General features: G+C 42.9%; 1 protein-coding gene across 9 annotated transcripts in view; it reads left to right on the forward strand.

The window, feature by feature from the left end:
* Positions 1 to 22,127, forward strand: part of NBEA (neurobeachin) — an 866,760-nt gene that overhangs the window by 357,260 nt on the left and 487,373 nt on the right. For all 9 annotated transcript variants that reach the window (XM_068267062.1, XM_068267067.1, XM_068267066.1 and 6 more), the window contains exon 23: positions 16,613 to 16,830. In XM_068267062.1, coding sequence (XP_068123163.1) covers positions 16,613 to 16,830 — 218 coding nt within the window. The remainder of the gene's footprint in view (positions 1 to 16,612; positions 16,831 to 22,127) is intronic.

Here is a 22,127-nt window from a genome sequence, read left to right on the forward strand (position 1 = left end):
AAAGGAAATCGTGGTGTGTTTATCCAGTTTCTTGTAAACTGTTTTGAAACATTACAGAATTGTTTTCTGTAATTGTCATTCTTAATACTGAAACTAAAGCCAGATCTTTTTTCGTTTTGTTTTGTTCTAGTTTTGTTGTAGTGAGGAAGGGGGTCACATTTTTGCTATCGATTGTATAGAGAGAAAAAAAATTGGCGCCAAAGTTTGACTAAAAAATATATAAAAACTTGTGGTAGCTGCTGAAAAAAGGCAAGTCCCAATATCCAATGGATATGTACAGTGGATTTCATTGCTAATTCCCACAAATAATCCAGTCTTTTATATACTGCTTGTAGATGAGATCACCATAAACTCAAACATAAAAGACTTACCAGCTCCCAACAACCCATATTATAAGGCTGTTGCTAAGGCATGCAGAGGACACCCCTAATCGCCTGGTAACCTTACCCCTTTTTCATCTAGAAAAGGTTAGAGAATACAATACAGCAAATGAAAGAAAATATATGCCAGCGGAGCCTTACAGGACAACTAGCGTGAAAATTGTAAACTTTAAAATACATGTAAACACATACAAATAAAAAGTATGTTTCTTCTCAAGTAAAATGAGCCATAAATTACTTTTTCTCCTGTGTTGCAGTCACTTCCAGTAGGTAGTTGAAATCAGAGAGAACTGACAGGTTTTGGACTAGCCCATCTCCTCATGGGGATTTTTGAGGTTTTTTTAGTTTCAGAAGCAGGCAGTGAATGGCAGTTTTTCTGTCCAGCTGCCAAAAAAGTGTGCAGCGAGCAGGAAGGCTGGCCAGCATCTTTACAAAGACATTCCCTGAAAAGTATTTATATGAAGAATAAAAGCCATGAATGCCCCACGGACTAGTTAAAAACCTGTCCCTTCTGTCAGATTTCTACTACCTACTGTAAGTGACAGCAACATAGGAGAATAGTAATATTTATGGCTCATTTTACTCTGAAAGAAACGTACTTCTTACTTGTATTTGTTTACACGTATTTTTGATTTTACTATTTTTCACGATAGTGGTTCTTTAAAAGGAATGGAGGACATATGTCAATCCAACATTATCTTGCCAGTCTATCTATAGAATCCAGGTCTTGAAAAAAGTTGGGCAACATGTTTTTGTTTATAGCAAGTATGTGTTCATATAACATAACATCAGTGTTGCCAACCGTCAGTAAATGTACTGAAAGTCAGTAAAAAAGTCAACAAATCTGGGCTGTCAGTAAAGTCCATGAAAAACTTTGTGGTGTCAGTAAAAAAAACCTCTTTCCCAGAAGATCACAGCGCTTACGGCTTATCAGTTCACGTATCACTGTGGAATGTACACTGCTCTAGCTAAATGTGGCCATACATCCGTAGACTTGGCGGACGATCGACCATCAGATACGAATTATTATTGATATTATAAAAATCGGCGCCACCAAGAACATGCCTTATAGACAATCAAATCAATTTTGGGCCGAAATTGGTTGCATGTATTGATCGCATGTATCAATTGGACAAGCTGGAAAATCTCAGGTTGGCATGCTCGATCAGGTGTGCAGCGGTAAGGGCTGCGATAATCGAGAACAAATGTGACGGAAACCCCTGGTCACATCCCCCAAATGTAAATGTATCAAAGTGTCCCCCCCACCCCCCAGATGCCGTGCATGAATGCAGTCCACTGCTGCACTCTTCTTCCTCATTCACGCCTCACATGGTTGCCGTTGTATTGCACGTAAGGGCGCATGTGTGATAGCTTTCATTTAATTTCAGTAATATTAGATGTCAGTAAAAAAAGTGTTCTGTCAGTAAATTTTTTGTGCTTTGTCAGTAAAAATGTATTTCCGAGGTTGGCAACACTGCATAACATTCAAAGCGCTAAATACTTTATCATTTACAGATACGCCTGTATCCTGTAGATATTGCATCAGGGTGTGAGGGACATAAGCAAGATGGCGGACATGCCATCTGTGTGAGCTTGGCCGTTGCAGCTACTTTTTTCTTTCTTCTTAAACCTGCTCCTCAGCTTTATAAATAATTATTGGGATGCAAAAAAGCTTGCCTGCCATAAACGGGAACATTCACGAATGGAAGTGTGCCAACTGCAGAATCTGGCTTATGCTGCTGAGACTCTACAAAAGTGATAAACGCCAGCGGACTGAAGCGCTCTAAAAATCATATAGTCTCAGCAAAAGCCATTATTCAGAATATGGCAGTAATAAAATAAAACAGCTTTTACTGCTTTGTGGCATTTGTGTAATTTGTCTATCAGTGAATACAGAGCTGGAGTCTTGCGTACTAGTAGCTTTTTTTCTCTGAATTAGAAAAGGTACCTGTTGCCAGGACAACAGATTGCATTCCTTCCTTTAACCACAACTGCCCTACCGATTCAGAATTACAAGTGCAGGTCTAGCGGTACATTTTACACTCACATCTTTCCTCTGGATGTGCTCTTCATTTATGTCCATGAACCTGTTTACATCTGCCCTCAATTAACCAAACCAAGAGGGAGCTGGTATTTTTTTCCTACTACAGGATCGGTGCAAGCAGACTTCTGATTAGAGTTTCCTGGCTGCATACATTGCAGAGGGAATCAGATTTCGTCTATAGATCTTGGCTTCAATTCATAAAGGGCTGTTTGATTAAAAAAACAAATCAGGTCGGTAAAATACTGCATTCGGTATTTTAGACTTTTTTTTGCCAATTCATAAAGATGTTCACAGGTGTGGTAGAAAATCATGGCTTCTATTCACAAAAACCTGTGCAGTAACCATAGAACAGTGTGGAGTAGGTCTCTGTTTTGTCACATGTTGTTTATTTTATTTATTTTGTTAGATTTATGTAGCGCCAACATATTACGCAGCGCTGTACAATAAATAGGATTACAGACAATGATAACAGGGGTGACAGAACAATACAGGTAATAGCAATAAGATACACAACACAATGCAGATAGTAGTACAATGCCAGATCATAAACTGGAGTGGTAGTGGTAAAAATTACAAGTTCCAAATTCTGGGTAAAGTGCACACAGTCAAGTATTATACACAAGAGGAGAGAGCCCTGCCAAAGGCTTACAATCTAGAGGGAGGGGTTGGTGACCCGAAAGGAGGGGGTGCAACAAGAAGTTCTTGGCAGAGAGGATTAGGGCAGTGTTGAGTTGATGTAGGCCTCCATGAAGTAAGTTTTGAGTGCTTTTTTGAAGGTGTTGAAGGTGGGAGCGAGCCTGATGGGCAGTGGGAGAGAGTTCCTCAGGATGGGGGCAGCTCTAGTTAAGTCCTGCAGTCGTGCATTGGAGTGCGAGATGCGTGGGGTGGTTAAGAGGAGGTTGTTGGAGGAGTGAAGTGGGCGGCCAGGTGTATATGTGCTGACCAGGTAAGAGATGTAGAACATAGGATCTTGAAGCGGATTCTGAAGCGAATTGGAAGCCAATGAAGGGATTTGCGTAGGGGAGTCGTGGAGACAGAACAGTGGGAGGAGTAGATGAGTCTGGCTGCTGCGTTCATGGATTGTAGGGGGGCGATTTGGTTTTGAGGAAGGCCTGACAGGAGGGAGTTGCAATAGTCCAGGCGGGAGATGAGGGCATGGACAAGGCGTTTGGCAGTGTCTGGGGTCAGGAAAGACCGGATCTTGGAGATGTTGCGTAAGTAGAACTAGCAGGCCCTAGCTACGGTTTGGATGTGGAAGGTGAAGGAGAGGGCTGAGTCCAGGGTGACACCCAGGCAGCGGGCTTGTGTGGTTGGACGAATGATTGTGCCATTGACAGTGACGTAGAGGTCAGTGGGGGGTGAAGCAGCACGGGCGGGAAGATTAGGAGTTCAGTCTTATCCAGGTTTAATTTTAGGAACCTGGCAGACATCCAGGATGAAATAGCCGAGAGGCCAGAGGATACCTTCTCCATGGTGGTGGTGGAGAGGTCAGTGGTATGGAGGTAAATCTGGGTGTCCTCTGCATATAGGTGATAGTTGAAAGACTATTATCCCACTTCTGTGCCGTGACGGCTTTACAATAGTTAGAGGCATTCTTTTAAATGTACATTTTTCCTTCTAAAGCCTCTGAATCTGTCTGTTAGTTTTTCTAACTTTGTATTTAATGGCCAGGGTTTGGATGAACTTCCGAGAAACATAAGACACCTCATTCTTGGATGATTTCCCCACTTGCTCCTCATCAATTTCAAACAGGAACCTAAAAGGTTAAACGTCTGAAGGGCTGCAAGGGAAATATCTTTTGATCCGTTTCTCTCCTCTGCTGCCTGGGAGGGCAGGGGTAGAGAAACTGTCCCTCCTGATAACTAATCGGAGCCGAGAGAGGGTAGCAGGAGGGAAAGGAGGGAGGGGCACTTCCTATTGGCTCTCTGCTAAAGTCTGTCATGTGCAATGGCATTCTGAAGCTAGTTTCTGACACATCAGAGCTGGAGGTAAATACCGAACAATGTTACTGGCTTTACCATATGTTCTAATCTTTGTGAATTGACATTTACTGACAAGTGTTGAGGTATTTTCCACACAAGTCGGTAATTTACTTCACTGCTCTATAATTTCTGCTTGCCATGCGGTAACCGCCTTCATGGATACACATTTTCCTAAATGCTCTGTAAAATCAGCTGTCTTCTGCATTACAGAATGCAGTAATGCTTTATGAATTGAAGCAATTACCACTAAGCTCCTTCTCATTTTGTGGCTCTCATTCTTCACTTATCCCCTAGATTGCAGATCTGAACTACACAGCACAAATAGTCCTTAGCTGAGTCAGTGTCACTTATTGCCTTGTAAGCAGTGGTATGGATGCAGAAGCAGAACCATGGATGCCATTTTATACTGGGCTCCTCCCCCCACCCCCAGAAGGATTTTACGCTAGACACCAAAGGACAAGTGTCCTTATTATGGAGAGGGGAGCAATCAATGATTACTGTAATGCAAACCACAGATATTGGTAATTAATGAGAGGCAAATCATTTTGGCATGCATGTAGATTTCATGCAAATGGTATGCAGCTTGCAACTGGGCTAGTCCAAATTTAGCATGAAGTGCCTTTGATTGCAAGCCAGTAAATATAGCATCTCACTAACCACCAGCAATTACCATTATTACACCTTATTACCGTATTTAGTATTTATATAGCGCTATATCTTCCGCAGCGCTGTACAGAGTATATTGTCTTGTCACTTACTGTCCCTCAGAGGGGCTCACAATCTAATCCCTACCATAGTCATATGGCTATGTATGGATCGTGTAGTATATGTATCGTAGTCTAGGGCCAATTTAGGGGGAAGTCAGTAAACGTATCTATATGTTTTTGGGATGTGGGAAGAAACGTGAATTGCCAAAGCAGGGTCCTAAGTGGTTTCTCTGAAGTAGAGCAGATTTCTAGCCCATATCTCTAGCCTCTTTCCTTACAGCACTGCTAGGGTAACCCCCAAAGTATCAGTAGGCAGATTAGCCCCCAAAGTATAGGTACCCAACTATAGTTAGCCCCCCCCCCCAAAGTATAGATAGAATAGCCACCCCAAGTATAGGTAGCTTCAACAATCACCCCCCCCCCCCCAAATATGCAGAGGAGGGAGCAGATCGCTGGAAGGAAGTGACATACCTCTCCGGGCTCCCATGTGACTAGAGAAGGCGCTGTAGCTATGGATACGAGGATGCTATAAGCAAAGTAGATCATCGGTAGAGCCCAGAGAGGTATGTCACTGGCTTCCCTCCAACGCTTTGCTTGCTAATCTGCAGTTTAGGAGGACCGCGCCGCAGACCTGCTTATTGCCGGCTGAGACCACCAAGTCCCTCTTAGCTGCAGGCCTTACAGCAGCTGATATGGAGATCCTTACGCTGCTTTTACCAATGTTTTCCTGGCAATGGCCGATATTTCATAAATCCTGCCATGGCAAGCAAAGGAACAAGCACAACTGTACATGGGGCGTCAGTGACGGCTGGAGAAGTGTTTCTGCTGCCATTAGTTTCACAGCTTCAGAAGGTTATAGTATTTGCTTTTTTTTCTCTGTGCTTCATGATGCGGACTTGATATGAAATAGTATTTTTTATATGTTTTTATACAAATGGTTTCTTACAAGATCTGGATTGCAGGATTTCCTACCAAGGACCGGAAGGTAATGTGATGGAAGCTTTGAAGTCTATGCTCCATAATTGTGAGGTAGAGAAAATAGGGTAATATCTAGTGTGCTGAGAGAAGCAGTAAAGATGCGGTTTTCTACTGTACTCAAAATGGGCATTTATTCAGCTTGTTTAGATTTTACAGCACCTTTGGAGTGCAGCAGCTCTCTTAGCGACCATCATAGAGCAATGGAGGCGTAAGAGCATCAGTTGTCAGTTATTCTGCTGTGGGGTTATCATTATTCTTCCTTCCTGTGTTTATACACTCCCTGAGCACTGGTATGAGAACGCCTGCTTCTTCATGCAGTTATCTTGGGGCCCTTTCACACTAGGGGGGCTTTTTCGGCATTTTAACGTCACGGCCATAGTTGGCGTTTTCCAAGGTAAAATGAAATTCCATAGACTTTCATTTGACCTTTCACACTTAACGCTGCGTTTTGGAGCGTTGCATTTTGAAGCTCCCAGGAGCTTTTTTAGGGCTGACCACGGCGTTTCTCATTACAATTGATAGTAATGTGTTGGCGTTAAAACGCCTTCAAAACGCCTGTAGCCAAAACGCAGCATTTTTAGCTTTACCGCTGCCTGTAGTGTGAAAGTGCCCTAATCAGCACATCATATAGGAGCAGCAGGATGGATTTAATTTTTTTGTGCGCCTAGGCCAGTGATCTGCAATCTTGGCTCTCCAGCGGTAAGGGAATTACAAGTCCCACAATGCATTGCAGGAGTCTTGATAGCCACAGTCATGATTCATAAAGACAAATGCATTGTGGGACTTGTAGTTCCTTAACAGCTGGAGAGTCAAGTTTGCAGTTCACTGGCCTAGTCCAACTTTGTTGTTGCTCCCTATCCATGTGCAGCAGCGCCCTTCCCATCCCATGTGCAGCCCCCTCTCCTTTGTATAACATCCATGTACAGCATGACTTCATGTACGATGCTCGCCATAGAGAAGACCGGAGCTTTGCGGGGAGGCTGCGGCGATCGCTGGATAGAGGCTTAGTATGTATATAGCGGCTGGATCAGGGGCGATCGGGGGGTGGTGGGCACCTATACTAGCTAGCCTATAATGCAGCCACATAACCTAATAGATTTATACTGGGGGACGCTAAGGCTAGAACGGCATACCGCTCAGAAGGTTAAGCAATGCACATTTCCCTGCTGTCCTGCTGTTCCTCTGCCTCTAATACTTTTAGTAATAGACCATGAACAAGCATGCAGATCAGATGTTTTGCTTGACGAGAACCCAAGGTGAACCTCAGGTTGAAAATCAAGTACTTACCTAAGGAGAGTAAAGCCTCTGGATCCTCCAGAGTATTCCCACAGCTTACTTAGAACCTTCACTTCTTTTCAGCAACATCCTGCTCATTGCAGTTGCGCTCCTTGTTATACACGAGTGTGGCCAAGCCTGCGCAATAGCACAGAGCTTACTGCGCAGACATGGCTATGCTCGCACAGGCTTGAAGAGGAGCAGGGTCGCGAGCTTGGACTCCGACAAGTGTTTGTCTGATCCCTTTGGGGGGTGGGGGGCGTCAATGCTCTGCAACGGTGTGGGAAGCCTGTACAGGATCCAGAGGCTTCCCTCTTCTTGGGTAAAGCTTGGATCACACATGAATCTGTAAATTTCCGGCCCAGTCCTGTAAGTTTAGCATAAGTTTTGTATGCGTTTTACCTGCCAGGATTGGAACCTTTTATGTGTGAACACACCCATGGAAAACTTATACAAAATTGATACAAAACTGACAGGACTGGACTGGATATGTACACCTTTTATGTGTGAACTCAGCCATAGTTTTGTATATTCATCAGCTACGGTTGTGTTCACACATAAAAGGTCTAAATTTCCGGTCCTGTCCTGTCAGTTTTGTATAGTCATCAGCTATGGCTGAGTTCACATATAAAAGGCTGACAGGACAGGACCGGAAATGTAGACCTTTTGTGTGAACACAGCCATAGAAAACTCGTACCAAACTGCTGTTAACTGTCAAAAATTGTCAGGACAGGACTGGGACACCCTTTTCACAGCGCATGGCACTCTGCGTTCTGCAAGGTATTGATTTTCCCATGTAATTAAATCAAATGTGCCTGGTTCACATCTATGCGCTGTGCTGAGATCCGTTAAAAAAACCCCATAGTGCTTGTATGCATTTCTGTGCGTTGAGCTGTAAAGAGCACATAAGTACAAGTGAATGGGTGCACTTTTTTTAGCGCATACAAACGCCTATTTTGAAAAAAAAATACATTTACATACCAAAACAAAGCTTTGACAACTGCTACAAGAAGCAAAACCTGCTTAAAAAAAGCGCACTGCAAAGCACTGAAACGTGCACTAAAGCACCCACAAGCGCATGCAGTTTTTATCATGCGCTTTTACACGGTTTTCAACGCACCCAATGTGAACGAGACCTTATAGTATTTGCCTTTTGACCCAAGGTTCGCCTCTAGTATAGTTGAAAGTTTGACTAGGTTAGCTGCATTCTTGTTTCAGATATGCGAGTCAGGCATCTGGTGTATTGTATACAAGGAAATAATTATGGCAGCCTCCATATCACTTTAGTTGTCCTTTAAAAAGTACAAACCGCAGAGACTGTGGCATCTGGCTGACTCTGTGCACTGCAGGGGGATAGGAGGATTATCACAGGCAGGTGTGTGCAGGTGCAGGAAGCCTCATTCCATCAGTAGTATAATGCTGGCGTGTGTATTGTAAAAGCTGGCAGCCCTAGTGGCAGATGGAACACAGCTGGGTGCCAAGGGAAAAAAAGATTACCTGTGAGAGCAGATACAGCTGTACGCCACAGTAATCTTACTAATCTATGCAGCAGCGTAAAAATCCTTGTGTCAGCAGAATATGAATACACCATCATTAGATTACTGAGAGTTCAGCTCCTGGCACTAATGTGTTCCCAGTTATGTAGAGGTTGGACTTGTTTTCAGCTGTGTAGATGTCAGTTAGCTGAGATCAAGTTAATTCCATATAAGGCTGTGTGTGTATGGGTTGCCTGCACAGAACCTGTAGTGTTGCCTGTGTAGCAGTTATCTCTAATGAAGCAGCATCATCAGCTCTCGCCAGTGAACCGTATTATATAATGTTATGATGTACACTAGTCATTATGAGTACAGTGGACTGTAGCTTGCACCAGTCCGCTGAGATTGTGCGTTCACAGATGCAAATGAAGAATCTGGCCATCCTACACTGGGCTATTTATATAGCGCTGACATCTTTTGCAGCACTGTACAGAATATATATAGTCTTGTCACTAACTGTCTCTCAAAGGAGCTCACAATCTACTCCCTACCATAGTCCTATGTCTATATTGTGTAGTGTATGTATTGTAGTCTAGGGCCAATTTAGGGGGAGAAGCCAATTAACTTATCTGTATGTTTTTGGGATGTGGGAGGAAACTAGAGTACCCGGAGAAAACCCACACAGACATGGGGAGAACATACAAACTCCTTGCAGATGTTGACCTGGCTGGGATTTGAACTGGGGACCCAGCGTTGCAAGGCGAGAGTGCTAACCACTACGCCACCGTGCTGCCCATGGCTGGATTCAGAGTCTGATTATGACCACACAGGGCTCCAAGCAGAGCAATACATTTAGGTGCCCCTTCCTCAGCCACCCTGTTGAATGGATGTCCCCTCCAGTATAAGTGACTGGATGTCCCTGCACTATAGGTAGTCAGATTTCCCCCTAGCCCCATAGCCAGATGTCCACCCAGAATAGATAGACCACCCCCCAGTAAAGGTAGCCAGATGTTCCCCCAGTATAGGTAGCCAGATGTTCCCCCAGTATAGGTAGCCAGATGACTCACCATTCGCAGGTAGTCAGCTGTCCTCCCACCCAGGCAGCCCACTATGCCCACAGTATAAGTAGCCAGATACCACCTCAGTATGGCTAGCCAGAGGATCCCCCAGTGGAGGTAACCAGATCCAAATTTATCCCAGCCATTGTCTCACAGGTGGGTCACATAAGAAATTCTAGCTGTCGCCATGGAGAACAGACACTAAGAAGCACTAAGGAGAAACTGCACCGAAGATGCGGTGCGGTAACCTGGTGAGGTCATAGACACTTAGCTCCTCTTTGCTCACACTCTGCGAATTGCATCTTTTTTTGCTGCTGGGTAATGCCAGAACGTGTTAAACTAACAAGATTCACGTCTGAGCATGACACTGGCCACACTCAGGTATAATGCGGGTGTTAACTAAAACTAATTAGCGCAGCAATGGCAGGAACCAATTGTAAACATCACAAACAGAACTCTAGACAAGCACACTTGCCTGTGTTTTCTGCCCAGGAATACTGAGAACCAATGTAAATCAATGGATGGTCAGTGCACACTGTTAGGTGTTTTTCCTACACAGAAAAAAACAAATCTGACAGCAGTGAAGCAAAGTATGGAATTTCTATATTCATTTAAGTAGCTTCTGTGAAAAAATGCCGGCGTTTTCCCACATACAGACACACGTGGTAAAAAAAACGCACGCAGAAAAGCACACACGGAAAACTGACAGACAAGTGTGCTAGCAGCCAAAGGCTTTTTAGCAGAGCAGTTTGTCTGAATGATGATGCTATTATGGAAGAAAAGTTAACTACAGATATTACTGTATCCTTCCTGGCTAGCAAGCAGATCTGTTGTTTAACCACTTGAGGACCACAGTCTTTTCGCCCCTTAAGGACCAGAGCCTTTTTTTCCATTCAGACCACTGCAGCTTTCACGGTTTATTGCTCGCTCATACAACCTACCACCTAAATGAATTTTACCTCCTTTTCTTGTCACTAATACAGCTTTCTTTTGGTGCTATTTGATTGCTGCTGCGAGTTTTACTTATTATTATATTCATCAAAAAAGACATGAATTTTGTAAAAAAAAATGACTTTAACTTTCTGTGCTGACATTTTTCAAATAAAGTAAAATTTCCTATACATTTGAGAGCGAAAGTTATTCTGCTACATGTCTTTGATTAAAAAAAAAAAAAAAAACATTCAGTGTATATTTATTGGATTGGGTAAAAGTTATAGCGTTTACAAACTATGGTGCCAAAAGTGAATTTTCCCATTTTGAAGCATTTCCGACTTTTCTGCCCACCTGTCATGTTTCATGAGGTGCTAAAATTCCAGGATAGTATAAATGCCCCCCAAATGACCCCATTTTGGAAAGAAGACATCCCAAAGTATTCACTGAGAGGCATGGTGAGTTCATAGAAGATTTTATTTTTTGTCACAAGTTAGCGGAAAATGACACTTTGAGACAAAAAAAAAATGAAATCTGCCACGGACTCACTATGCTCCTCTCTGAATACCTTGAAGTGTCTACTTTCCAAAATGGGGTCATTTGTGTTCACTGTCCTGGCATTTTAGGGGGTGCCTAATTGTAAGCACCCCTGTAAAGCCTAAGGATGCTCAATGGACTTTGGGCCCCTTAGCACAGTTAGGCTGCAAAAAAGTGCCACACATGTGGTATTGCCGTACTCAGGAGAAGTAGTATGATGTGTTTTGGGGTGTATTTTTACACATATCCATGCTGAGTGGGAGAAATATCTCCGTAAATGACAATTTTTTGATTTTTTTTTTACACACAATTGTCTATTTACAGAGATATTTCTCCCACTCAGCATGGGTATGTGTAAAATACACCCCAAAACACATTATACTACTTCTCCTGAGTACGGCGATACAACATGTGTGGCACTTTTTTGCACCCTAACTGCGCTAAGGGGCCTAAAGTCCAATGAGTACCTTTAGGATTTCACAGGTCATTTTGCGACATTTGGTTTCAAGACTACTACTCACGGTTTATGGCCCCTAAAATGCCAGGGCAGTATAGGAACCCCACAAATGACCCCATTTTAGAAAGAAGACACCCCATGGTATTCCGTTAGGAGCGATTTGCGCCACACAAGTGGAAACGGGCCCTTAGGGTTATAATGGCGATTCCTGCTAGAAGTGGGTTATACTCCTGAAAACTATGTAGGCAGCAGTTATAGTTGTGAAAAGAAAGTTAAAAAAAAACACCCCTAACAAATGGATTAGCCTCCCAGCCGTCATCCGTCACTATTTACAATACATGTTATATTGATGAAACCATTCATTTTTTTTAAAACTTTTTACACTATTTTACAAGGATGTTTAATAGTTTATGCATTAACCACTTTTTATTTTTTTCCTCGTTCGTGAAAGAACCCCTATGCTGGAATGAACTGAACAGAAATCACAGATAAAATTAGTCCTTCCAGCCCCCAGCCTGTGTCTGACAGTTTTGCAAGCTAAGAAGGGGGCAGGAGGGTCCAGGAGGGAGAGAAACACTGTATTTGTCTTTTATATATGCTACAGAGAGCATTCCTACGGACTTTGTTTTTAACGGACCATAAAGAGTTACATAAACAGAGGTGTGCTTGATTGAGCGGCAGGGCCAGTTCTAAACGTTTTGATACCTGAGGCAAACTTGTGAGGATGCCCCCCACCCCCACCCGATTTGGAATGATCACACAGCACCCGACAATTTACTCTGCTTCAATGAATGTTCTCACCTGACATGCTGCAGCTCAACACAATAGCATACTGGCTGGCTGTGAGTCTCATTCTCTTCCTACTCTGACTACATGCTGTTAGTGTAAACACAGTACAAAAATGCTGCTTCTGTAATCCTTGCCGCCTGATGCAAATGTTTCACCTTGCCTCATGAGAGAACAGGCCCTGGTGGCCGGGAGCGCTTTGTACACGCACCGCCGGGCCAGTGCATGCGTACTACTGAATGCGTCAGGGCCAGGGCATGCCTACTACTGAATGCGTCGGGGCCAGGGCATGCGTACTACTGAATGCGTCGGGGCCAGGGCATGCGTACTACTGAATGCGTTGGGGCCAGGGCATGCGTACTACTGAATGCGTCGGCGCCAGGGCATGCATACTACTGAATGCGTCGGCGCCAGGGCATGCGTACAACTGAATGCGTCAGGGCCAGGGCATGCGTACTACTGAATGCGTCGGGGCCAGGGCATGCGTACTACTGAATGGGTCGGGGCCAGAGCATGCGTACTACTGAATGCGCCGGGGCATGCGTACTACTGAATGCGTCCGGGCCAGGGCATGAGTACTACTGAATGCGTCAGGGCCATGGCATGCGTACTACTGAATGCGTCGGGGCCAGGGCATGCGTACTACTGAATGCGTCGGGGCCAGGGTATGCGTACTACTGAATGCGTCGGGGCCAGGGCATGCGTACTACTGAATGCGTCGGGGCCAGGGCATGCATACTACTGAATGCGTCGGGGCCAGGGCATGTGTACTACTGAATGCGTCAGGGCCAGGGCATGTGTACTACTGAATGCGTCGGGGCCAGGGCATGCGTACTACTGAATGCGTCGGGGCCAGGGCATGCGTACTACTGAATGCGTCGGGGCCAGGGCATGCGTACTACCTGGAAAGCATGACCCGGAAGTAGTACAGGCCCATAGCTGTTAGCAGGCAAGCTGTTTGCCTACATCTCCTTCTCCATTTGTGTACTTGTTTTATACCAGTTGTGCTTTATTTCTTTCCTTGCATTTGTTTTGATAAATGTGTTAAAATATAAAGTCCCAAAATATAATATCGTTTTTTGCCAAGCCTCATTTTTATGTAGTGACGGCAGAAGTGAATTTAGACGTAAGTTTAACTGAGTTAGATTAACTGAATGTTATCAGTCTTGCTTGGTAAATCAATAAAATGTCTAATAGAAAATTTTGCAAGGAACACAACAGATGAGTTTTCTTCCTTGGCTATGTGATGATTTTCATGGAACAATAAAGTTGTCGGTGATACCCACCAATGCGGGAGCTGGCGCCACAGTGAGGGGGCGCGCAGGGCCGGCCGAGAGATAAAAGATTGGTTTTCAGGGCTGCTGCTGTAAATGATTGGAAGAAGTAATACATTTCTCCACGGTGCCTGGAAATTGTTTCAGCAGAAGCTGTTAAGGGCATATCTCGCCTCTCCTGTACTTGATTAGAGAAAGGTGAAATCCTGCATCTGAGTGCACAGCCTTCTGGGAACAGGAAGAAATGTGAAGTATGTGTTTATGTCTGATCCGAACAGGTAGATCTGGCTCCATCCTGAGTCATTTCCACTCAGCAGCAAGACAATCAAAGTGCTGTATTGCTGATACCACAGGAACTGTTACCACTGTGAAAAAAACGGGAAGACCACACTTCAAAAGATATCGTACTCCGTTCAGGTCACTGGTATTTTACACCAGTAATCCCCAGATAATTTTAAAGGACAGTTAGAGAGAGAAGAATATAAAGGCTGCCATATTTATTTTCTTTTAAACAATAATAGTTACCTGGCAGCACTCCTGCTCTATTTGGCTGCAGTAGTGTTTGAATAACACCAGAAACAAGCATGTACCTAATCTTGTTAGATCTGACAATAATGTCAGAAACACCCTATCTTCCGCATGCTTGTTCAGGGTCTATGGCAAAAAGTATTAGAAGCAGAGGATCAGCAGGACTGCCAGGCAACTGGTATTGTTTAAAAGGAAATAAATATGGGAGCCACCATATCCCTCTCATTACCGTTGTCCTTTACACGCCATGAGCATTACACGCAATGGCCATGAGCATCGTCCTCCCTACTTGCCTCACTGCCACATGAAATTATTACTGTGCTGTAGCCCCTCCCCCTGGCGTAGGAACTAAACACGTTGCTAACCTACAGGCTAGCAACGTATCTGGTCAGTCTCGGTCCTGCAGTCAGGGCTGAATTTCTGAGAAAGCCACAAAGGCCTGGCCTTGGGCGGCTGCTGTACAAGGGTGTGGCTCAGCATGGAAGGTGTAGCTTCATATGGAGGAGGAGGCGGCTATACATGGAAAAGGGAGGCTCCAAATGAGCACAACTACTAGAAGAAGGGACCTGCTGTACATACAGGAGGAGGACTGCTTTACATGGATGTTACACAAGGTAGAGGGGGCTGCACATGCAATGGGAGCACATAGAAGAGGAGCAACAAAAAAAAGTTGGCCAGGAGATGGGAAAATATATGGGTGTGCAATATATCCCCAGGAATTGGGTACCGATCCACGCTGGTAGACCTGCATGGAGCCTGTGTATGGGCCTTAAGATCAATGCACCGATGACTGATTTATTTGCTATTTTCCAGTGATTTAGCAGTGTGTGTGGAATACAATAGTTATGAACCTCTGCAGACTCAGGTGATTAGAAACAGACCAGCTAATCGGATGAGCTTTGCTCCAGGCCATGATCTTTCATTAGTATTTCTCTGCAGTATAACCCGACTTGCACGCATAATTAGCATCGCGTTAATCTAGACTTTAGGCACCCATCTAGTACAAGCCGCTGCGATCACAAAGGGTAACGGGTCATTGATCATTTTAAAAGAAGCTTACTGTTTTTATGTGCCGTTGTTTTATGCTCCGCAGAAACTTCACTTTTTAGAATCTCAGGGATGTCAAAGCACTTTTTATTTCCATTCTGTCTAACTCGTTATTTTATTTAAATAGAAATGAATATATCTTACAAACCATTGTGTTTTTTGAACACTTTATTTCAATTTACCATTTTGCAATGTATTAGGATATTTCTACGGGTATATCTTGAGAATTAATTACCTTATTAGCACGTTGGTGTCTGTCAGGCATGGTGGAGGTCAGATAATACAGTGCAGTGGTACATGTGCAGTGCATAGGTGTGTACATTGCATATGTAATGTTAGTGTATGGGAATGCAGCATGTGGGAAAATGTACAGTGCATGGGTAAGTGTGCAGAGTGCATGTACACAGTGTGAGGCTAAGTGTACAGGTGACTCCATCACATGGGTGTATAGTGTGCAGTGGGTGATAAACTGTACATCATAACAGTACATGTATAGCACATATGTAAGTGCACAGTATATGTGTTTATATTGAATTTGGACGTACGCAGGGCATATTTGTAGAGAATCAGTAAAAGTGTTCAACACGTGGTGCTGTTAAGTGCGAGCACTCAGCTGTTGCCTTTGCTTAACGTTAACCTGAGATGAATTTGAGAAAAGGATTTTTACTTTAGTTTTTGGAATATGTGTAGGTGGAGTGTGTGATCTTCAGTTGAAGCAATTGCAGAGTATATGAGTGAGGAGGAGGGTGTTGTGTCTGCATAAAGGAAGTGGGTGGGGGTGGAGTGTGTCGGTGCACAGCCCTTGGACGTGGCGCACAGCCCTTGTGGCATTGTGAATCAGCTGCCATAAGCAAAGGGCTTTTCTGGCTTATGGAAGATATGTTGGGTAATCCACAGAGATGCAGAGCTGTTGGGGTCGGAGTATACACTGGATAGCTTGGTTAAGGGAGCATAAAACATAAGTGCAATCCTGCAAAAGTTCTTTGATTTGCTACTCCTTTTGCAAATATTTTAAGGAGGCAGCATTAGAGGATTATGAATTCTCACTATCAGCATAACAAGCTGTTATATTTCATATGGATACTTTTTTATTGTAAGGTTTAGTGTAATTTTTACAACTTAATGTTAACAATGTATTTTGTGCATTTTTTTAGGCTGTGCAAGGTCGAACGATGAGCCAACATGAACGAGACCTGCGCGTTGACTTAGGATTCCGCGGAATGCCGATGACCGAAGAGCAGCGCCGCCAGTTCAGCCCCGGCCCGCGTACCACCATGTTCCGTATACCCGAGTTCAAGTGGTCCCCAATGCACCAGCGGCTCCTCACAGACTTGCTGTTCGCTTTAGAGACAGATGTACATGTCTGGAGAAGGTAAACCTTTTGCATCTTCACAAGTGAAACACTAATTTATAGATTTTCCATTGACATATTTTAATTGATCCCATACCTTCTAATGTTTTGAGATCAGAAAGAGGGACACTAAAGCCACACCCCTAATCAAACTACCGACACACCCCTAGTCACATCTCTCTATATAAAACCCCTGTGTAGATGCGTCCTATCCCTGTGTCAGTGCTTTTGCGCGACTGCGCATGTCCTGCACCGACACAGCCGTTGGGATAGGGTGCAGGAAGGGGCAGGAGGCGGCCGTCCGAGTGGGCAAGTGGGCGGGCGCGTGCACGGTGGGCGGTTGCGCACGTGTGCAAGGAGGACGGTGCGCGGCAAGCAGCAGTGAAAGACCTAGAGCCCGTTTTTAAACAGGCTTAGGTTAGCTAGTATACTATAAAGATTTAAAGGGGAACTGAAGAGAGAGGTATATGGAGGCTGCCATGTTTATTTCATTTTAAGCAATACCAGTTGCCTGGCAGCCCTGCTGATCCTGTGCCTCTCATACTATTAGCCGTAGCCCCTGAACAAGCATGCAGCAGGTATTGATTAAAAGGAAATAAATTTGGCAGCCTCCGTATACCTCTTACTTCAGTTCCCCTTTAATAAGAAAAAATGTTGTTTTATAGTTCAAACCACACTGGTCCTTTCTATCCTGGTTTATTTTCCTTCATAGTAACGTTTGAAAATAAGAAATACATCAATTTAAGGGATGGGAACAATGCTTAGAGTCCATTTAAAACATTTTTTTCAGTAGAAATATATATATTTACATAAATCTGGACAGGAGTCCTGAAAGAGGGACAAATGAGGAATAGAGAGGGACTGGTTGACCAAAGAGGGACAGTTGGGAGCTATGTTGAACCTGTAATTATTTATGTATTGATTTTTGTTGTTCTGCATAGATGTAAATAATCTTAAGATTGTTTTTTTGTTTAGTCTTTATTGTGTTGGTAGTGAAATGTTGCTACCATTTCTGCAAATGAGGTTACATCAGGCTCTGGTTTGTTGCCTTTTAAAACCGCCAATTTACAGGCCAATTCAAGTGGAAATGCTATTCCACTCATATGCTTCAAAATAGTGGCTAAGTTTTAGAAACTCTGTAAAAGCTCCTTTAATAAAATTGACTTGACATTAAAGTTCCTGGTAAGGAGTCCGTGCACCAGCCACTTCCTGTGCCGCAGACTTCATTGCTGCCGGTTGCAGTCATCTCCGAGCATAGAGTCTGTGCCACGCCTTCTTTGTATTCTTGAAAGAATGATTCCAGTCATGAAGCAACCCTTTACACTAAGGCAGCAATTACTTAACCTTCCGATCATCTGACCAAATTTGCAACACTAGATTTTCAGCTACAGAAACACAAATAAAGTGACTCTTTGGTATATTTATTACTAAGCTTTCCAACCCTATACCCATTAGAATATAAGCTTAGAGGTTTCTAATGCTGTGTAATGTGGGATCATATTTCTTACCTCTATTCAATCCATTAACTGACCTGTTGTTGTGTGTTACTTATATCCCACAATTGTTTTCTTCCTGTATGTACCCTGTATAGATTGTACAGAACCACAGAAGATTCTGGTGCTATATTAGTACTAAATAATTATAATAATCTGCGAGTTTAAGTACTCAGCATCATAGTGAATTAATATGCGTTATTTAAAAGGAAATAAATATGGCAGCCCCCAAATCCCTCATACAACAAAGAAAAGTCCACAGGCCTCAGACTGTGTCCAAATCCCTCTCACTTGCAGGGTCACTCTAAAGAGGAACTGTAACCCAGCATTGAACTTCACCCCAATCAGCAGCACACAAAATCTTTACATTTTCTGGAATAAATCATCAGGGGGCTCTGTATGGCTGATATTGTGGTGAAACTCCTCCCACAATGTGATGTCGAGACCTAGGTCCTGACATCACACTGTGGCAGCCTCACTGCATTTTTATGTGTGTATGTATGTATGTATGTATGAGTGTATATGTAGGTATGTGTGTGTGTGTGTGTGTGTATATATATATATATATATATATATATATATATATATATATATATATATATATATATATATATATATATGTATGTATATATATATATATATATATATATATATATATATTCTACTTTTAGCCAATCCCTTTGTTAGTGGGTGTGGTTATAGATAATGGCAGTTGGTGCTGTCTGGTTTTTTCATGTCTGCCAGTAGTAAAGATGATTACATAAAGTGCGATTGTGGATCAAACAATATGAAAAAAGATTACATGGTGAATATCAATAATTTCTTGATCCATCTTCTATTTAACTTCACACTTTGTGTTTAATAATTTTTTAACCCCTTTTTGCTAAAGGTCCTTTTTAAGAGAGCAATGCAATATCAGCGTTTTGTTATAAATTGTAATTAGGAAGCACTGCCTGCCTATCAAAAATATTTGGGACACTATATGTAATTATGTGCTACGAGCATTTGCACATATCATTCAAATCTTTTTAAAAAGAGATGAAAATGGACATTGATGCACATTGATAGGCTGCTCATATGCCATTTGGACCCGGGATCTTTTCATGTCATCAGGCCACAAGAAGCTTCAGTCCTCGATTCATTCTTCAGCAGCTGAACTGTGGCTGAACTCTGTCTCCTGTGAATTCATGTTATCTTCTTCTAGACAGAGAACATCTTAAATGGGTGACACACTTTCTGTTTATGGAAGACAAAATACGACCATAATGCTTTGTGGCTTTGGCAGCGCGTTATAGGGGGAAGTTAATTAGGTGTTTTATGCCATGCCTCCCCACCCGAATCACTGCCACCACTGGAGAACAAATTCCCAAGAATAATATATGCCTCACTAGGAAATAGTTGCTTTCAGTTTTTCTAGCTGGTGGTTTCAATTATTTATACCTGGTTTTTCTGTGTCTAGGAAGCAGTCAGCCTAGCAGGAATGACAGGTAAAACGTCCCATTAGGTCTTGATTCTACAAACCCATCTGCAGTTGGCCTGATCGTTCTTTTCCAGTACTGCAGTATTGACTTGGAAAGCGCTTTGTTTTAGGCTTCACTTCTTTAATATAATCGCTTTGCCAATAGCCCAGCATTTTCAACATTGCAACCAATAAGTTCATTTTAAGTTCATTATGATGGCCAATACTGTGAGGTTTAAAGAGAAACTCCAACCTAGAATTGAACTTTATCCCAATCAGTAGCCGGTACCCCCTTTTACATGAGAAATATAATGATTTTCACAAACAGACCATCAGGGGGCGCTGTATGATTGATTTTGTGCTGAAACCCCTCCCACAAGAAGCTCTGAGTACCGCGGTACTCTGGGCAAACTGCCACAATGTAACAATGTTCACAGACAGGAATTAGCTGTTTACAGCTGTCTCTAACAGCCAAAACAGCTAGGAGCAGCTACATAACCTGCCCACAGTAAAAATGTCACCATGTAATAAATGTCAGAATGTAAATCGGGGAGAGGAAAGATTTTACAATGAGCAAACACTGACTAAATCATTTATACATAATTATGGTAAAAAATGAAGCACTTTTTTTACTACATTATTTTCACTGGAGTTCCTCTTTAAGGTTGAAATGAGGCTTTCACCTTTTTTCATGTAACAAAACAAAAACTAGTGATATACAGTTTGTACAAACTGTGGATAACTGTCACGCAAAATGGTCTTTTGAGATCTGTCCCGTGTGGTGGCTGAGACTGTCAGTTATATTGGACGGTGACCAACCATTTCCAAGCATCATGTCACAGATTTATGACCATGTCTTAGGATCAGGGCTGTGGAGTGGAGTACAAAATTTTTCTAACTCCGGCTACTCAGTTTATGCATGACCATTTATTTTTTTAGATCCTCAGGACAGAGCAGGTCATTTGGACACAATACTGCAGCAGATAAGTTCAGTGTCTCCATAGTGTAGCAGAACTCCGGCTTGTGGTAGTGATTGTGGCATTAGAATCTGTCAATACCGAAAGGGAGTTAGGATTCTTTGTAGCCGAACTCCTTATAGCCTCGGTGACTGGGAGTTAGCGTCAGAGATTAGCTACATCGTGGCCAAAGTCTGGCTAGAGGTGGTGAATATGGTGACAGAGTTTATCTACTCTGTAGCAGATTTCCAAGCAGCAATGGTGCTACTGTTAGGCGTAGACAGGGGGGAGGTTAGTGTTACTTGTAGGTAGTGGGTAGGGTAGTGTAAGACATAGATATATAAGATAATATGCGTTCACAGTAGAATCAGTAAAACTATCGGGAACCGGCTAAAGTGAACATTTGTAAAGTGCTTTTCTGCCGTAGGACAACTAGTAGCACTTTTAAATGAATGCCCTTAGAGGGTCTTTAATATTCCAAAAACACTCCCGAATATCACTGATTTGGATAAAGTCTTTAGAAGAGGTTTACAGCGTGGGACATAAAGGAAAGGGGGTGTTGTTTCTTTGTTTTGTTTACGGTAATTTTTTTAAACGTGAGTTTTCTAATTAATAAGCCTTAACTTTTTCTGTACAATCTATAGTTTTTATTGAATTTCTGTAAAATCGGATCTTTTTTAATGTATGGTCTGTGACCACCACAAATAAAGTGAGCTCTGAGATTCCACCATAAGCGGTGAATTTAGGTGCATCTGCCCGCCTCTGGGAATAACTATATCGGGGAGTCCAGTTTGGGTCGGAGGTCCAAATCCTCCCTTGAAATGGCCAAATCAACAACAGTCCCAGTGAGGACTCAACCCTTTAAGGATTTATATCCAATCAATATTTATTGTACATCAGTAGCAGTAGTACAGAGCATAACAGACAGCATGACGTTTCGGGCGAAGGCCCTTTCTCAAATGCTGAAGCTTCGGACCTACACATCAAACATATAAAGACATTGAACCACTCACCCCTAAGGACTTCAGACTTAGATGCTTTTTGTGACAATGTTTGCTGCTCTACCCCTTGGTAAGAGTTAAATAATGTTCAAGTTTGTGCCCGCCCCCTCTATTAGGGTGGGGTGAGTTGTTCAATGTCTTTGTATGTTTGATGTGTAGGTCAGAAGCTTCATTTGCAAAAGGTCCTTCGCCCGAAATTCCACCATAAGCCTCACACACCACCACATGTGTATGGCAGGCAATTGTTATTGAACATTTTTCATGTTTGCTGAATCACTTAGCTATGAGGAACTTTTTTTTTTTTTAAAGAAGAACTTTGAGAAACTTTTGTGAATCATGGCATTTTAAGGCATACATATATGTACACCGCCGGTGACTGCCAAATGACTGCTCACCCTACTGCTGCTTT

The sequence above is a fragment of the Hyperolius riggenbachi genome, chromosome 2 (genome assembly GCF_040937935.1).
Source record: "Hyperolius riggenbachi isolate aHypRig1 chromosome 2, aHypRig1.pri, whole genome shotgun sequence".
In the NCBI taxonomy this organism is placed as follows: Eukaryota; Metazoa; Chordata; class Amphibia; order Anura; family Hyperoliidae; genus Hyperolius; species Hyperolius riggenbachi.